This window comes from Chaetodon auriga, chromosome 13 (genome assembly GCF_051107435.1).
Source record: "Chaetodon auriga isolate fChaAug3 chromosome 13, fChaAug3.hap1, whole genome shotgun sequence".
Lineage (NCBI taxonomy): Eukaryota > Metazoa > Chordata > Actinopteri > Chaetodontiformes > Chaetodontidae > Chaetodon > Chaetodon auriga.
Genome location: NC_135086.1, coordinates 16131562 through 16147558, shown reverse-complemented (window position 1 = coordinate 16147558; position 15997 = coordinate 16131562). Strand labels below are relative to the sequence as shown.

The 15997-nt window shown below is 42.9% G+C and overlaps 2 protein-coding genes across 2 annotated transcripts in view; one reads left to right on the top strand and one right to left on the bottom strand.

Annotated features, from left to right (window-relative positions):
* col4a2 (collagen, type IV, alpha 2) overlaps positions 1–15303 on the bottom strand; it is a 55120-nt gene extending 39817 nt beyond the window's left edge. The window contains exons 1-3 of the mRNA XM_076747071.1: positions 15116–15303; positions 14761–14871; positions 14618–14669 (exon numbers count right to left, since the gene is read on the bottom strand). Of these exons, the coding sequence (XP_076603186.1) occupies positions 14618–14669; positions 14761–14801 (93 nt within the window). The 5' untranslated portion in view covers positions 14802–14871; positions 15116–15303. The remainder of the gene's footprint in view (positions 1–14617; positions 14670–14760; positions 14872–15115) is intronic.
* Positions 15304–15410: 107 nt separating this feature from the next.
* The window catches only part of col4a1 (collagen, type IV, alpha 1), a 40786-nt gene continuing 40199 nt past the window's right edge, over positions 15411–15997 (top strand). The window contains exon 1 of the mRNA XM_076747206.1: positions 15411–15634. Coding sequence (XP_076603321.1) covers positions 15563–15634 — 72 coding nt within the window. The 5' untranslated portion in view covers positions 15411–15562. The remainder of the gene's footprint in view (positions 15635–15997) is intronic.

Sequence of the window (15997 nt, the reverse complement as noted above, 5' to 3'; positions counted from 1 at the left end):
CCTCTTCAGCTCACTAATTAACATGTTGCATTTAATTTGTTTAATATAAAAACCGAAGTGTAAAAACTACAAGGTGCGGTCTTATGGAGGCTTTCGTGCTGGACTCCTTCTTGACTGGGAGCAGTAGCTTCCTGGAATCTCCGCTGGTTGCCTGGCAACCTCAGGTAACAATATCACTGCAGGAAGTCACAGCATCTGGCAGTGGTCATAATTTGGCATTCATTTCCCAAAACATCAAACTATTTCTTGAACCATAGCAGCAACACTTACGACCGGATGTTATTTAACAGGATTTATACTGATTCAGAGAAGGGATTAAACTACAGAGCAGTGCTGTGTTTAAGTGTCACCTACATGTGATTTAAATGGCTGATTGTCAGTTGATCTAAGGTTTCCTTCCTTCTGCCTTACAGATTTCTGAATCAATAGTGAGCATTTCTTTTAATCCTGTCGGTGTTGTCTAATCTACTGTAATAAACCAACAATAATTTATTTATTTAAAGGTTATTACAACTTCCCAGAGTCCAAGGAGATGTCTTAACATAGCATGGTTTGTCAATCAAAATTGAGACAAAGTTCCATTTACAATGATATAAAATGATTTCTGCTTATCAAAATGGTTTATCGATTTATGTTCTATGACCAACTAATCAATTATTTTGCACAAGTCTCTAGTCTTTCATACTGTACCACCGCCATCCAGCATTTTCAGTTTTGATAATGGTTGGTCTGTGTAGACCGTCTGTGGTTTGCCTTAGTCACTGTGGCCTTGGTTTATCCATGTCGTGTATACAATAGGTTTACCACAGACAAAACCACTTCCTCTCAAGCTCAAAAGCAGCCAAAATCAACACCGCATCTCAGCCACGAGAACAGAGTGATGGAAAGAACAAAACAGAAGAAGAATGCAGACAGAGCAAACTGAAGACAATTTCTAAATACAAATGCAAACGAATAACTCCTTGACCTTCAGTCTACTAACTTTACAGCAGTCCAGAGCAACCATGAAGCCACACAACGACGACTACAACATCTGGACAAAATGGACACATAATCCCTACATGGTTGAAAACAAAAGTGCAAATGCAACCTCATCACACATCAGAACATGCATCTTGAAGCTTCTACCTATGAAATCAAATAGCAAACAAGGCATAAAAAACAGAGAAAAACAGAAGGAGACAACTGGGAGTCCACGATTTTGACACACAGCTGCACATTCCACATCTCCCCGGGTAAATTAACATTTAAAACCTCCTCGATCCTGCCAGATTGTTAACATGGTACAAAACATAATGTGGACATGAGCGTGATGATCTTGACTTAAAGGAGCTTTGTTACAGTGAACATTTCAGATGAAGTCAGTAAATGTCTTTATTTCTCAGTAATTTTCCCCATAAAACCATCCCATCTGACATCTGCTGTTGTTTAAACATCCTGCGATAACAGATCAACCTCGGTGCCACAGAAAGACCTCCTAACAGCGATCGCTCTGAACCTCGGGTGATGGAAATGACAAACCGCCTCTTTGAGACGGTTTCTCGGTTTTCACACATGAAACAACACCGCGAAGCATAAACAGTGTTTGTGTGAGGACCCCCCCTGTGTTTAAGGTATCAGATGAACGGGGATCACACACTACTGCAGGTCAGGATGAGTGTTTGATCTGGGATTGGTGGTGACACGGTTTTTATCCTTCACTTACTCACACTGTGGGGAGGACAACACAGATGAAACCGAGCAGAGGGATGGAAAATACGGCTTTGTGATCACGGTAATGAAGACACTTCGAGCTACTTGAGACAACAGAAACCAAATCCCACTACAAGGAAACCTCTCGAGGTTGATCTGTGGGCTCTTTGGCAGTGGCTGTTGCTCATCCTTAATAAAGGATCTGACCTGCGCTCTTTCCACTTTGACCTTGGCAAAGAGGAATGTCTGCTCCATCTATTCAAATGTGCAGATGTCACTTTCCTTCTACAACCACTACTATGATAGACTTAAACCTCAGAGGGCTGCTGCCATGAGCGCCTTACTTCAAAAGACATGAATAAACGAACATGAAGAGACTCTTAACCTCTGGACTCTAGAGGAAAAGGGACAGGAAGACTGATGTAGGATACTGCAAACAGGTGTAGATGTTCTGTTGTAGTTTCAGGTTTCTATTGATAACAAAGAGAAAGTTCCCTCCTATGTACGATCCATCAGTGTGCTAAAAAGGAACAAATGATGATGCTACTTCTTTCAGACAACAGTTGTCACCTTTTCTTAAAGTTTTATCATGGAAATGGCTCCATACTGCAGAGGAGATGGTGGATTTTATGTTTCTGTCAAAAGCTCACTGGGGCTGCTGGTGGGTCACTTAGCGTCTGATTAGTTTAGCTGCATTTTCAGCAAAATTGGACCTGATGGCTCTGTCAGAAAGAGCAAACGTTCAGCTGGACTGCAGATCAACCTGCAGCTAAACTCAATGAAACACCTCATAAAGTCCCCCCCGAAATAAACGATTCAGAAATATGTTCATTATTGTCACAAAATGGAACTTTAGGAGTTAACAGCCAACTGTTAAAGCCAACGATATGACTAACAGCTCAGAAAGGAATTCAAAAATATCACTAGAACAATAAACAGAGTGTTTAATCACTTATATTACAGCTTAAACTCCAGCTTCTGAGCACACAGCAGTGTGGTTAGAGAGACCTCGTAATTTTGTTCTAGACATTGCAGATTTAAACGCGTCTTAAATCTTAAATCACAGCTTAGCTAATGACAAAGCAACTGCCCCATTTGTATCATCGAGACACAACAGACGTGCTGAAGGCATTTCCCTCCTCATAAAACATTTGCAAAGCATGTCTGATATTTTAAATGTTTTAAAACCTGTATTTTATCACACACACTTCACCAGATTTCCTCTCTCCTACCCTTTCCTGCTGCACTGCTACATTTCTGTGGATCAGTGGAACAGCATGAAACCAAAAATTGAACTAGAAATAAAAAAATAAATAAACAATTGTGGACATGCTCGTAGAAACAACGCTCGATAGCATCGCTAGCGGTTTAGACCACATTGTGAGCACAGAAATGAGATGAAATATGATGGAAGATATTATCCAGGAAAGGGAACTTTGGAGCATTTTGTATGTTTGTGTGTATTTAAAAAAAAAAACACCTCTCTGATTGTGTGTGCGTGTGTGTGTGTACATTCATACAGTGTATGTCAGACCATCTTTTGCTGTTATCACGTGCTAAGGTAACAGCTGCCCTTCTTCACACTAATGATGTGGATGTCGACGAGAAAGCTCAAGCTCATTGAATTCGAAACACCTGGCCACTGTCAGCGAGAAGCTCCGAGACGGGTTACAGTGCGTGTAACACACGTCTGAGATGGAAACATGCAGTCTGATATTTCTTGATGCATATCTGTGCTATATCTCAATGTCAGGGTGAGACTGATCGTGTGCTGGGCGTGTGATACTCCCTTTGGCAGCTGGGAACCATCTCCATGAAGGATTCCTCGTAGGCATGCGAGCCGCAGTTAACATCAAGAGGTACTCAGACTGAAATATCTCTGCAACTATTTGCTGGATGGATGAACATGAAGTCTTGTACGGACAGTCACGGTCCTCAGGGGATGAGCCCTCCTGACTTTTCCTCCAGTGTCACCATAGACAGACATTTTTATTTTCTAGTGATGTCTGACAACGATTGGACACATTGCCATGAAATTCAGTACAGACATTCATGGTCCCCGCAGGATGAATCATCATAGCTTTGCTAGCTTTTGTTAGCATGTGAAACGTTTAACTAAGATCATGAAGGTGGGAAACATTAGTCTTATTGATAATAACAGAAATAGGAATTTGTTTCTTCTGTGTAAAATGTATTTTGTTTGTACAAAATTTCCTTTTTTAATCCACTTTCAAAGACAAAGAAGCATGTTTCCCCACTTTCTTAATGAGTCTATTTTAAATCAAATTGCTTTTTCATAGTAGAGTTTTTACACAGTTCATGTTTGCCCTCTTATGCACATGCTGCACACAGTAGTTTGGGTGATACAGTCAGGCCAGCCCCGACGCCTTAGTTCAAGGCCTGTTTAATGTAAAGATCCTGAACAATATCTGAATGATTTCACCACACGGTTTGCAGCTCCCCCCGTAGCCTCAGTGAATCCAGGACAACAGGAAGAGGAATTTCTGTGAGGACATTCTTGTTTCGCCGGACAAAAAGAGGAAAGAAGCATGTCTAAATGACCCCTGTGATTGCGAGTGGGAAGGTATAAACATCAAACCGCAAATGTCTGTGCATGTGTGTGTGTGTGTGTATGAGTGTGAGTGCGCACACAAGACTCTGTGACCAAATCATGCTGGTCATTGTTGCTGTCTGGATGTGTGACTCATATGTGGGCCGTAAGAAATGTTTCCCTCACAAGTCAGGAAAATTGTGACTGATAAAGTAGAATTCATGGAAATGCTCAATTACAAATATACTGTGTCAACAATGAATTCACCTTTTAATTCATTTTATACACCTTCTACACAGGGTTTCCTCCTTGTATTTTATCTTTCAGACTAGTACTTATTTTTCAGCGCAGCACTAAAATACAAACGTCAAACCCAAACTGGCTTAAAAAGTAGGCCAGCATGTCAAAAGGGAAAGTTTATACTTTCTGTGCAGCTTCAGCTTCCGGCAATAGTCCCACATAGAATTGAATCAAATAATCAGATTCCAGCTGTAAAACAAACACTCACAAAACAGTCAGAAACACACACACGCACTCATGTACTGTACATACAGAAGGCGGAAAAGCAAAACATCAAACATAACCATGTTTGTGTTGGCATGCTTTTTATTACTCAGGCATGTCTTGCTATAACACCAGATGTCTCAAGAGAAACGATTATGGTGATAAGGGAAATTCTCGTGCCGGCCATAACAGATCCCACAGATTTCTTACTTGATGTACTGTATAGCTTGTCTGAACCATTGCTTCTTCACGGCTAGTCCTGCTTCCTCCCACACCACCATCAACTTCCTGTGGGAGTTTGAGTGCAGCAGTCTCTGGGTGCACTCATAAAAATACACAGCACATTTACACAAAAGAAAAACCAAAGGGTGATAGCCCTAAGCTATCAGTGTTGTCCCAAAGCTGTTGAACTCTGTACACATTATAGCATCTTATTGTGGTGCTTGGTACATTTGGTCTTTTTTCATTAAGAGGCTGCTCTTTTGTAGCATTGACTGGTTTTGTAGGAGGAAGGGTAGCGAAAAGGAAGTGCAGAGATAGAGGGACAGGGTCACTCTGCTTAGAGCAGGACACGACTCTGAGGTTGAACATGAACTAGAGCAGGGGGACCTGAGAGAAGCAGTCCAAACACCCACTGTGCTCCTCTGGCTGAGCTCCAGTATAAACACAGCTCTGGTTTCTGCCCGGGGCCTGACACAGCTGGACCTTCCCTCTCTTTAACTGGCCTCAAGTCACACAGAGTCTCAACTCTATTTCCCAGCGGGCCACACTGCTAATCAATGCTTCCTGCTCCAGATTGAGCTAAGTGGAGGTGGGATTAGAACCATTTCTGTTCTTAGTGCGAACAGTCCAACCTGTCAGACCTCGTTATGTTCACAGGCCTGCTGCTCACCCCTCTAATCAGATGATCGATGACATCCAGACGGAAGGATCCATTCAATAAGAACCTGGACACCTGAGAGTCCTGAGAACAGTCATGTTTGTTGTTTTACTTCTACTTATGTGGAGACAACGTCTTCACAAGGAATCCAAATCTGAGCAAAATCCTCCAATATGAAGACGCACGGGGGTTAAGGTTGAAATTTTTGTGGAGATTTAACTGAATGATTAGGATAGTAGCATCGGCCATGCTTGGAGCTTTGTGAGGCTGTGCTCAGAGTGGTTCTTTGAATTAAATGCTAGCATGCTCACAATGGCAGCGCTAACGTGCTGATGTTCAGCAGGTATAATGTTTTCCATGCCTTAGAACAAGTTCGGCTAAGGCTGGTGTCATTAGTTCTGCAGGTATCTAAAACAAAGCTTTGAACAAATTAATATTCTGATGGCAAAAGATGAAAATTCAATGGATCATAAAGGTTATTACAATTTATCTTAAAGGGGACATTAATGTATGAGCTGATTTTCATCTAATCCATCCAATCTTTTAAAAACATTTCACTCAAAACCACAAATGTCAGCATCCTGGTGCTGCTAGATGAAAAGTTTCAGGATCACCAAAGTCATCAGGATTCATCCTCTGAGTACCATAGATACCAGTACCAAATCCAACCGAGTTGCTGAGAAATTACTGGGACCAAAGTCGAGGCAGGCCAACCCTCCTCTAAAGAAGAAAAAAAAGAACAGACGGGATGAGGGAGAGACAGAGAGAAAGAAGGAGAAACTGGACAAGGCCAAGCTCTCACAAAGTGTTCATTCAACTTTGTTAACATTCTTCCCATGGCAAGAAATAATTCAGTCTAATCAATTAGCACGCAGCTGGGATGGAAATGGATGGTCTATGTCTCCAGTCCAGAAGAAAGAATGCGTAAAGCACGACAGTGAGATCATGCCCATGATCCTACTTGATGAGATATCACAGTTGTGATATTATGACGGGCCTACATACCGCAGGATTTGACTCCTTCCAGTCTACACATCAGCGCTGCACCAAAAAAAGAACTCATAAATCATATTCAAACAAATGACTGCAGAAATCCAATCACTATGTGAGCACCTGTTGAAGCAAACAGTGCAAAATTTAACAGGCCCAGAGTAATTTTGTGAGAAAGGAGGACGTGTGGTCTTTGTGTAAACACAGCTGAAACAATCCTTCCATCTGAGCTCACTGAGAAAACTCACCTCTACTGAGGAGAGACAGACAACCAGAGATGCACGTGTAAGAGGAGGGCGGCTGAAATGTGAAGGAGACAAGCTGAGAGAGGACGAGTAAAAGAGAGGGAGGACAGACCGTTTGCCAAGTGTCCTTTTCAGAGGAAGATAGAGAGAGAATGAGGGGACAGAAGACAGGCCGATAGAGACCAGGGGCAAGAACGAGGCTATAAAAGGAAGTGAGGGACGGAGATGTACAGAGAGACTCAGGCCTGGGAGGACTGGGAGGACAGAGGCTTTGGAATTCCTTCAGTACAGTCTGATGGGACCCGTGTATTTCCCTCCATTAATCACTGTGAGATGGAGTGAGGGCAAAGGACAAAGACGGATGTATATGTATAGTATACAGGGCTCTTCCACAGATGACATCCACAATGAATTTATTTTCGAACTTCTTTCCAAGTCAAATAAAAGTCAGTTTAAACTGCTGGAGTTTACTACAGTAAATCACACTGACACGAACCACTGATTTACTGTGAAGGGGAGACCACAGAGAGTCTGCATACATTAACACTCAAGCCGTGATGGTATACATACTGTATGCTTTCAACACAAGGCAGAAGAGTTTCCAAGATGGAGACACATAAGGACTTCCTAGAGGAAAGTACTACCTTGACAGAGGTACATATGTAGATACGTAGGAGTGGACAATATGGATAAAGTCCCTCATCTCTGTATATGTAATTTTGCATCACAGTATCAATTTATATTGTGATGATGTACATTTCTTTAACAGCAATGCAGAAACAGTTTATAGGTTAAATAACCAGATGGGAATGTTTCAGCTGAAGCCAGTAAATAAAACACATAACATTTATAGAGATTTCATCACGCTGAAAACATATAAAAATCCAACACTGCCTACAATCAATGACAGGCAGAAACGCTGGATTTTCCACAATAGCCTGATGCACCCACAGATATTCAGAGAACGGCTTCCACTTCTCACAGGAAACGATCAGTCGATTAGTCTATTAGTCCATCAAATGGAAAAATGACTTGCAAGATGAAAGTCTTTCTGTGAGAAAGAGATGAAAAAAGAGGGAGTTTGTGTGTGTGTGTGTGTGTGTGTGTGTGTGTGTATGTGTGTATGTGTGTGCGTGTCTGGGTTAGTCACAGTATGCTCTGTATTGCACCAGGGCTGTGGTACATGTGTGGTGTGTGACTGCTCGCTGCCACACATGACTGGGAATGAAAATGAAGCATGAACAGAGATTATGCTCAATCAAACCACTGGTATTCCTGCCTCCCTGCTCCCTTGGGTACTGAACTTTTTCTTTGACATATTTTCACATAATTACAACATTGAAACAACAACATTGAAATAATTCAATAATTTGAAGTTTAAACATCTTTATGCCAACAAAAGACTGATGGAGACAGACTGAGTACAAACTGACTGTACACGAGCTACAGTACACTGTACGCACATGCACACTTTATGTCTGTGTGTAGATTAGCAGGCACGACTTTGACCTGGGATCAAACCATCGAGACAACACAGTACCCAGGTGACGTCAAACACCCACTGGCAGACGCACAAATACTTCAAAGATAACGTATATGGGACGTATACCTTATAAACTGTCTGTTTAGTGTATTTGAAGTTTCTCCCATAGACTGTATATAAAGTGTGTGAACACCAGTGAGGCAAGACTCTAAACAGATCCTCAAATGCAGTAGTTCATCAGTTTTAGATCTAGCAGATTCATTTATTTGATATAACATCTAAAACATTAAAAACGACTGAAGCAAAACAAACAAGACTGCCATCGCACCCATCACATACACATTCCCTTCTGTCTCTCTCGTGTTCCTTCATGTACAGTATGAACCAGACCCGGTTTACATTGTGAATATACAACTCACTAAACACTCTGTGGAGCAGTCCAACTATGTGGGGTCCAGTAGGGTTGTAAAGAAACTCTGACACATTTGACTCCACCCCGCTTCCCTTTCCTGTTTAGAGAGCTTCTCTGGATAATCTATTTTCTCTTCACACAATTCTGCTCTCAGGATGTTTCCCATAAAACCGAACTTCACTGAGCCCACAGATAAACACAGCCCACACTCGCTGCACGTGCGAGAAAGAAAATTAGACACACATCCTGCCAATGAGGGAGAGCAAATTGGCCCACTAATTCAAGACATCTTTCACTGCCCCACAAGAAACTCCAAACAAATCTGATGCAGATTTGCTGACCTTTTCATCCTCTCTCACAATGCTCTGCTCTCAACAGTGTTCACAACTGTGCATTGCTTGTTTAAGGGGGCAGTTTGTACACCGATGGGGGCACACAGCCAAGCCCACCAGGCCTTTCCTCGCCGACACAATGCCGAACCACGGAGACTAATCAAATAATCACCACCACATAAAAAAATGCTTTTCGTGCCTTAACAATGCTTAAGCAAACAAGACACACATACTGTACATCCATTCGCATGTGAGCGTGCATGCACGTGCCCAGCCATCTGCACAAACAGTACAAATGCAGAAAGGTCAGAAAGGTCTGTCTCTGAGGTGAGGGCAACACTTCAGTGGAAAATGCATGTCAGCTCTGCTTCAATCCCACGCAACACACACACACACACACACACACACACACACACACACACACACTCATGCTCGCACACCAGTGACAGGGAAGCCCCACACATGGGCTTCTCATCCGAGGCTGTGGCTTCCTGCAGCACGGTACAATGGGCTCTTCCCCTGATTGTTGCAGCCAGGCACTCTCTATATCACAGCCACTATTTTGGCAGGGGATGTGCTGGCCATTTTTCTACCCTTATCACAGGCAGACATCTTCCCCTCGCCCCGGACACACGCCTTCCTCCCCCATAAAACAATCACATTTGAGAGGTCACTCACGTGTCTGCTTTCCATCGGGTGACCCCATCACGCATCACTCAGTAACATTTAGCTTTTAAACTTTCCCAGGTGAACTGCACGGCTGTGGAACGGCATTTCCATCATTTGCATCTTTTGGCTGTTCCCTCATGGATATTCACAACATACTTTTGAGTTTGATTTAGTTTGACAGCCGAGTTGCAAAATGAGCCGTGCCAAAAAGGCACATGCAGAAACAACATTTATCACAATCATCCACTTAGCTGAAAGGGGGGGTAATTGCTAAAGCAGATGTTGCTGCTGGGCTTCCAGGTAGTGTAGGAATCTGCAGCAAAAAACATCTCTTCCACGGTCACAAACCAAATTCCCACGATTCAGACATCCTCTGCCAGCATCATCCCCTAATTCCATCGTGCTAAAACACATCTTGGAATATATTCTCAAACACACGAGAATCAAAGCCTCTCAAAGGGTCATATACAAAACATCCTGTTAACATTACTGTCTCAAGAGCCTTCCTTCCTCCACCAATGGACACTGATAAACAGTATTTGCGTGCATGATGAAGAGGGGTGTAGATGCATCCATGTATAGAATCACATTTTTGCGCTCATGAACATAGTGGTTAAATTTTCCCACTTGAGTCTGGCATCTCCATGTAGAAGGCAGAGCAGGAAATCCAGGATCCTCTCCTGTGCCATGGAAACTGTCCCCAAGCCACCTTAGAGTCAAAGCACCTTAGAGTCAAATCAGGTATGACCAACAAAGCCGAGGGTGCAGTATGCTTCAAACAAACTGGTTTCAGATGCTTTTCAACCATCTATCAAGCACTTTGGTTGAAGCCCAGTGAGGCCTTTAAAGCGCTGTTAGAACTGCTTGTCAGATGGCGGAACACCTTCAGAAACCCTCAAAACAAGGAAAGGCTCACTCGTTCACAAGCAAGGACGGAGAGAGGTTCACCACTTTGTTTGAAGTTTGTTTGAAAATGATTGCATCCTGTTCTTAGTTACATTTTAGACAGCTCCCACTTTCTGGAATCAGGGTTGTATTTCTGCTGTGAACCAGGAGGGACAGTCTGAAAATCTGCACTGCTCTGCCTGTGTTTGAAGGAGTATTGTGTCCCCCCTCTCTACATAACAGTTGGCTTCTCATCCTGCCATCAAATATGGCATAAACACATTTCCCTTCCAGTGTGGTTAGACAACATGCAATACTCTTAACATAACCTGAGCCTTCAGCATAAACACAGAGGCTCAGTGAGTCACAGCTCAACCATGGACACTCGTTTGTTTACATAGAATTCAGAAAATAACAAATTAAAATGTCACGTGCAAAATATCTTGAGAATTATGTTTGCAAAAGGTAGGGGAACTCCAAATGTAAAGCGTCACGTGCAGGCGGATGGTGGGAAACAGCTGTACAGCGCAGAGTCTGGGGTCTGGTTCAAAGAACTGAAACAGTCCCGAGGGTCAGATTTGGACTTGATATTAAACAGAAACATATTTCCTGAGACGCAGTTGAGAAATTCTGTGTCGGATGGGAAACTTCAGAGTGTGATGTTTGATTGGTTATGGCTTCCTTCACCCTTTTTACATGTTAAATCAGCTCTGCCTAATTAACTCCGGCCCATAACTGCTGAATCTGACTCCTTATTATCCTTTCAACAGCTCCTCTAATGTGCACAGATGCCCATACCAAAAAGTCAGATGCTGGTTGTGCGTCACACCGTGAACCTGTGAAACTGAAGCCATTTTGTCTTAACTCAAGCTATCTGGATAATCAACGTGAGCTGTTTCTTCCTTTGAAGGTTAACGTGCCTGCCCAAAGCACATGGATGGGGCCAAACTAAAATTAGACCGCTGTCTTGCAGTATCACTGCCTTGGAGCGAAGCTGCACAATACACAGAGGAGCTGAGCTGTGTCACACGCTTTTAATCGAGGCCTGACCTAATCTGATAAAAGAGAAAGACAACGGGCCTTTTCATCACACCCGAGAAAATAAGTTTTCATCTGAGATCCTTGAGTATGATATTAAATGTCTGACAGAGCCACTGACCATCTGACATCCAGCACAAACTGTGACAAACAGAAAAGCAAAACACGCTCACATGCTGCACGCTCACAAGCACAAACAGACATGGATTCAGTGTCACGTGCGTGCTTTTCGTTCCTTTCCTCATGAAGTATTGTAGAAAACAAAATAAAGAAAATAAAGCAGACCAATGCAAAGTCAGGAGGTCTGGAGAGAGGAAGGATAGAAAGTAACTCATGAAGGACCATTTTTATGGGCGACTAGTTTGGCACAGTCAAACATGACAATCGTTTAATGAAACATCTGTATTCTGTCTTCCACTTAAACTTTTATGACAACTTGTAAGGTGTAATGTGTGAGGTGGAATCCATGTACGGGTGTTTATGCATGTGGGTGTGTGAGAAAAACCATAAAACCATTTACATGACCAGGAAAGTTTTTCCAAAGCGGTAAAAGCAAAACAAACTGTGCGTTTCCATGCAGCTGTTTTCATGCATATTTTCCAATATGTACATTAAAAACCAAGAGTGGCAACACAATAAATAAGAAACTGGAACTTCGGCCTTGTGGTTGTATGCCTCCACCAACCAGTGGAATTACAGTTTACATCCATGTCTGTTCAGACTCGTATATGTAGCGAAGACTTTGAAGGAGTTTAATAAAAGGTATTAAGTATCTTTTTTGGCAAAATGGAAGTTATCACTGTATTGACATGAATGTGAATCATTTCAGTGAGAAACATGCTGTCTTCACTCAGAGACTATTTTTACAGAGGAGCACAGAGGACTGATAGAGAGCTTCATCACATGGTGCAACGACGAGCACCTGGAGCTCCTGAACCTGAAGCTGACCTTCTTATCCTTTTAGGATATAAAACATCATTACTGCATTTTATCCTATGGGCATGAATCCTTGAGTTATGGCCAAAATGTGTTTTGTGTGGACACAGTGACTTCTGACCACCAAAATCTAATCACTTCATTCATGAGTCCAAGGGGATGTTTGTGCTAAATTTGAAGAAATTCCCTCCAGCCGTTCCTGAGATATTACATTCACAAGACTTGGATCGACAACATAATGTCTAAAGCCTCGGCTGTCGGCGGGGCGGGGGCATAAAAAAGTCAAAATATCGAAAGAGTTTTAAGTTAGCTCCCATTAGCATTCAGCCACTTCATAACATTACCGTTTGATCATTTTACATGACAATCCCTGCAGGGTCATGGATCAAGCAAAGCATATTGTAGCCCTACATGAAACCCCATTCTGTTCATTCATTTTGTACAAACAAACAGTGAGTGTCCTAATTTTAACCGCTCCACCAGTAAAATTCCAACATTTCACAAGAAACTGTTTTGAGTTCTGCTGTTTACCAGCATGCAAAGCCAAGAACCCTCCTACTGAAGGATCTCCCCAAACCAGACACTCCCACGGCCTGTCTGCATGTGTGTGCTGAGCTCTAAATGAAATACTTAAAACAAGAGAGCAGACAGATTCAGCATCATGCTCAAAGACATTCTGGCAGGACATCAGGCTGCTGCAGCAACCTTTGACCTTTCATCAACATAACTCTTGTCAGTAGGACCCCACAATGATGAATCTGTCCTTCAGTTCGGATCTAAGGACAAAACACCACAGACCTGCTTCAGGCGTCATTTTATCAAGTCGTGTGTAATCAAATATTCATTAATTCAAAAGCACATGGTTGAATTCAGAATAGAACAAGTTTGCTTAAAGGACCATACCAGTGTTTTGGGGGTTTGAGAACAAAATTCCATTTCAGTGTTTCCTTGCAGAGTGAAAGAGGGAATTTCATGATAAAAAAGATTGCAACTGTGGAAGATACTCACTTGATTCAACGGAGAGAGCTGGATCCTCACATTAGCTTCACTTAACTTTAAAATGCTGTTTGCATAGAATTAGGACGGTGGATTTTGACCCCCATCTCTTGCAGTGGAGTTGCACCAGTAACTCTTTCAATGTACATATGGGCATGTGAGTATGGTTTAAAGATAGATTTGGGAAAAATATCCCTGAACTCCAAATCATAACTATGGTACCTCTGACAGCTTTTAAAGCATGCATGTAAAGCTCCTGATCCTTCTAATCATTTCTTCTTGGCTGTCAGGAAGTGATTGGTTTCCATTTTTTTTCTGCACAATCTAAATATGAATTAGCCATCTCTAACAATTGCAACAGGCAGGTAATCCATTACAGTGAATGTATGGTCAAAATTAATTTTAGTATCATAATGCAGACCTGAGTGCAGTTTGAAAAGCGTCTAAATACTGTGATCTGTCAGACTGACACAAACATCAACAAATATGGCTTTCTCATTATGGAGAGTATTGGTTGAAGTTATTTTGCAACACATAAACACACTGTGACAAATGTATATTCAAAAAGCTCAATAATTTATCATGATGCCTGCAGAGGTCATGACCCCACCTCTCAATCCCTGCAGGGTCGAGGTTCAAGCGAAGCTCAACATATTGTAGCCCCACATGACACCCCATTTCTTTTCATTCATTATGTAAAAGCAAAACAGTCAGTGTGAGTGTCCTAATTTTAACCAGCTCCACCAGTAAAATTTCAACATTTCACAAGAAACTGTTTTGAGCTCTGCTGCAATTTACAAGCATGCAAAGCCAAAAACCCTCCTACTGGAGGAACTCCCCAAACCAGACACTCCCACGGTCTGTCTGCATGTGTCTGCCGAGAAGAAAACACACTCCCAGCCTGGAGACGCCATCGGCTTCATTCTCAAACCTTACCTGCCGGCAGGCTGCAGTTTGCAAGCGAGAGCTCACAGGCAAAAATCAACAGGTGGGAGAGAACTTACCGCGTGTACTCCTGACGCGAGGACGGCAATGGAGACGCACAGAAGCAGCAGCCTGTAGTCAATGAAAGTGACAGCGGTAAAAATGCTGATCAGTCACCCATGTGGTTATGTTTTGCGGTGAAATGCGCTCTTCTGAAGCTCACCTCAGATTCGTCAGTCCTCTGCTGTGCATGGTCCCACTCATGCGCACCGCAAACTTCGGTCCACTCCGTTGGTTGCCTTGTAGCGACACTTCTACAGCATGACTGCCTGACCTGAAGCACACCAACACCCCACATATTAACAATCACTCTCTACACATGAGTCCACACATTTGACCCGCCTGGTTCGTGTTTAAAGAGATGCCCATGAATTACTGGCGCTATTTTTGCTGTAAATAAGTACCTCACAGGGCACCCCGTATGACGCCGCTCTCATTGCACAGTTGCAATGATAAATCACATTTTCACGAGTTCATACCATTATATTATCACCACTTTGATCAAACACATTACTTACAGTCACCCCAGGATCGCGCGCGATAGTAAGATGAAGGAAATAGTTGTCACGAGGGAACAGATGCGCAGGTTCCCGGGCTGAAAAGTTTCAGAACAGGTACCTGTGGCACCAAAACCTCAAATATTGTGAGAAAAACACCAAGGTGTGCCGAGTAGTCCCTCTCCTTACCGAGAAAAGTCAAAGTGTTTGTAACTGCAGGGTTGAGTCCGTTTGCATGGGCGAGGGTGGTCGTTTTGGGAGGGGGGTGTGGTGCAACAGAAACAAGACCAAGTGGCATTGATCAGAACCTCAGATCGTTTCGGACAAAGATGCAGCCAAACGTGCTGCCCGTGCTCTGCCGATAAGCGGCGAATTACCCGAAGAAAGAGGACAAGAAGCGGTCAACAGGTGGCTGTTTGCGGGCTCTTTGCACTGGTGCGCGCACAGTCTCCACTGCGCACCGCCACGATGCTGTTACCGTCCGGCACACTGTTACTGCTGGTGGCTCTCTACGCAAGTGTAGACCTGACGGGGGCTGAGGTAAGCGGATGAAGCATCTAGACCACTGTGGGGAGCTTAAAGATATATTTCTGCAGAGAAGCACCCCATAGCCTGCCATTTGTATGTTTGAGTCAATGTGCGCAACTTTCAGGCACAGTGCAGACAGACAGGGATCTCAGACTTTCTTCGGGTATTTAGATAAAACATGCGCACAGCATTGCGTTAAGCATTAAATCTGTGTGCAACAAGCTGTTTCTGTGGCGAATTTAGCCTATTTTTAACAAATCATTACCTGTGTTCATCTTTGTTGAAACAGACACATTACAGTGTTCCAGTGTCATTGAGAAACAAACACGCGCTTTAGTCCAGATTTTTGTATTTTATGGCTCTGTTGTGGTTTTG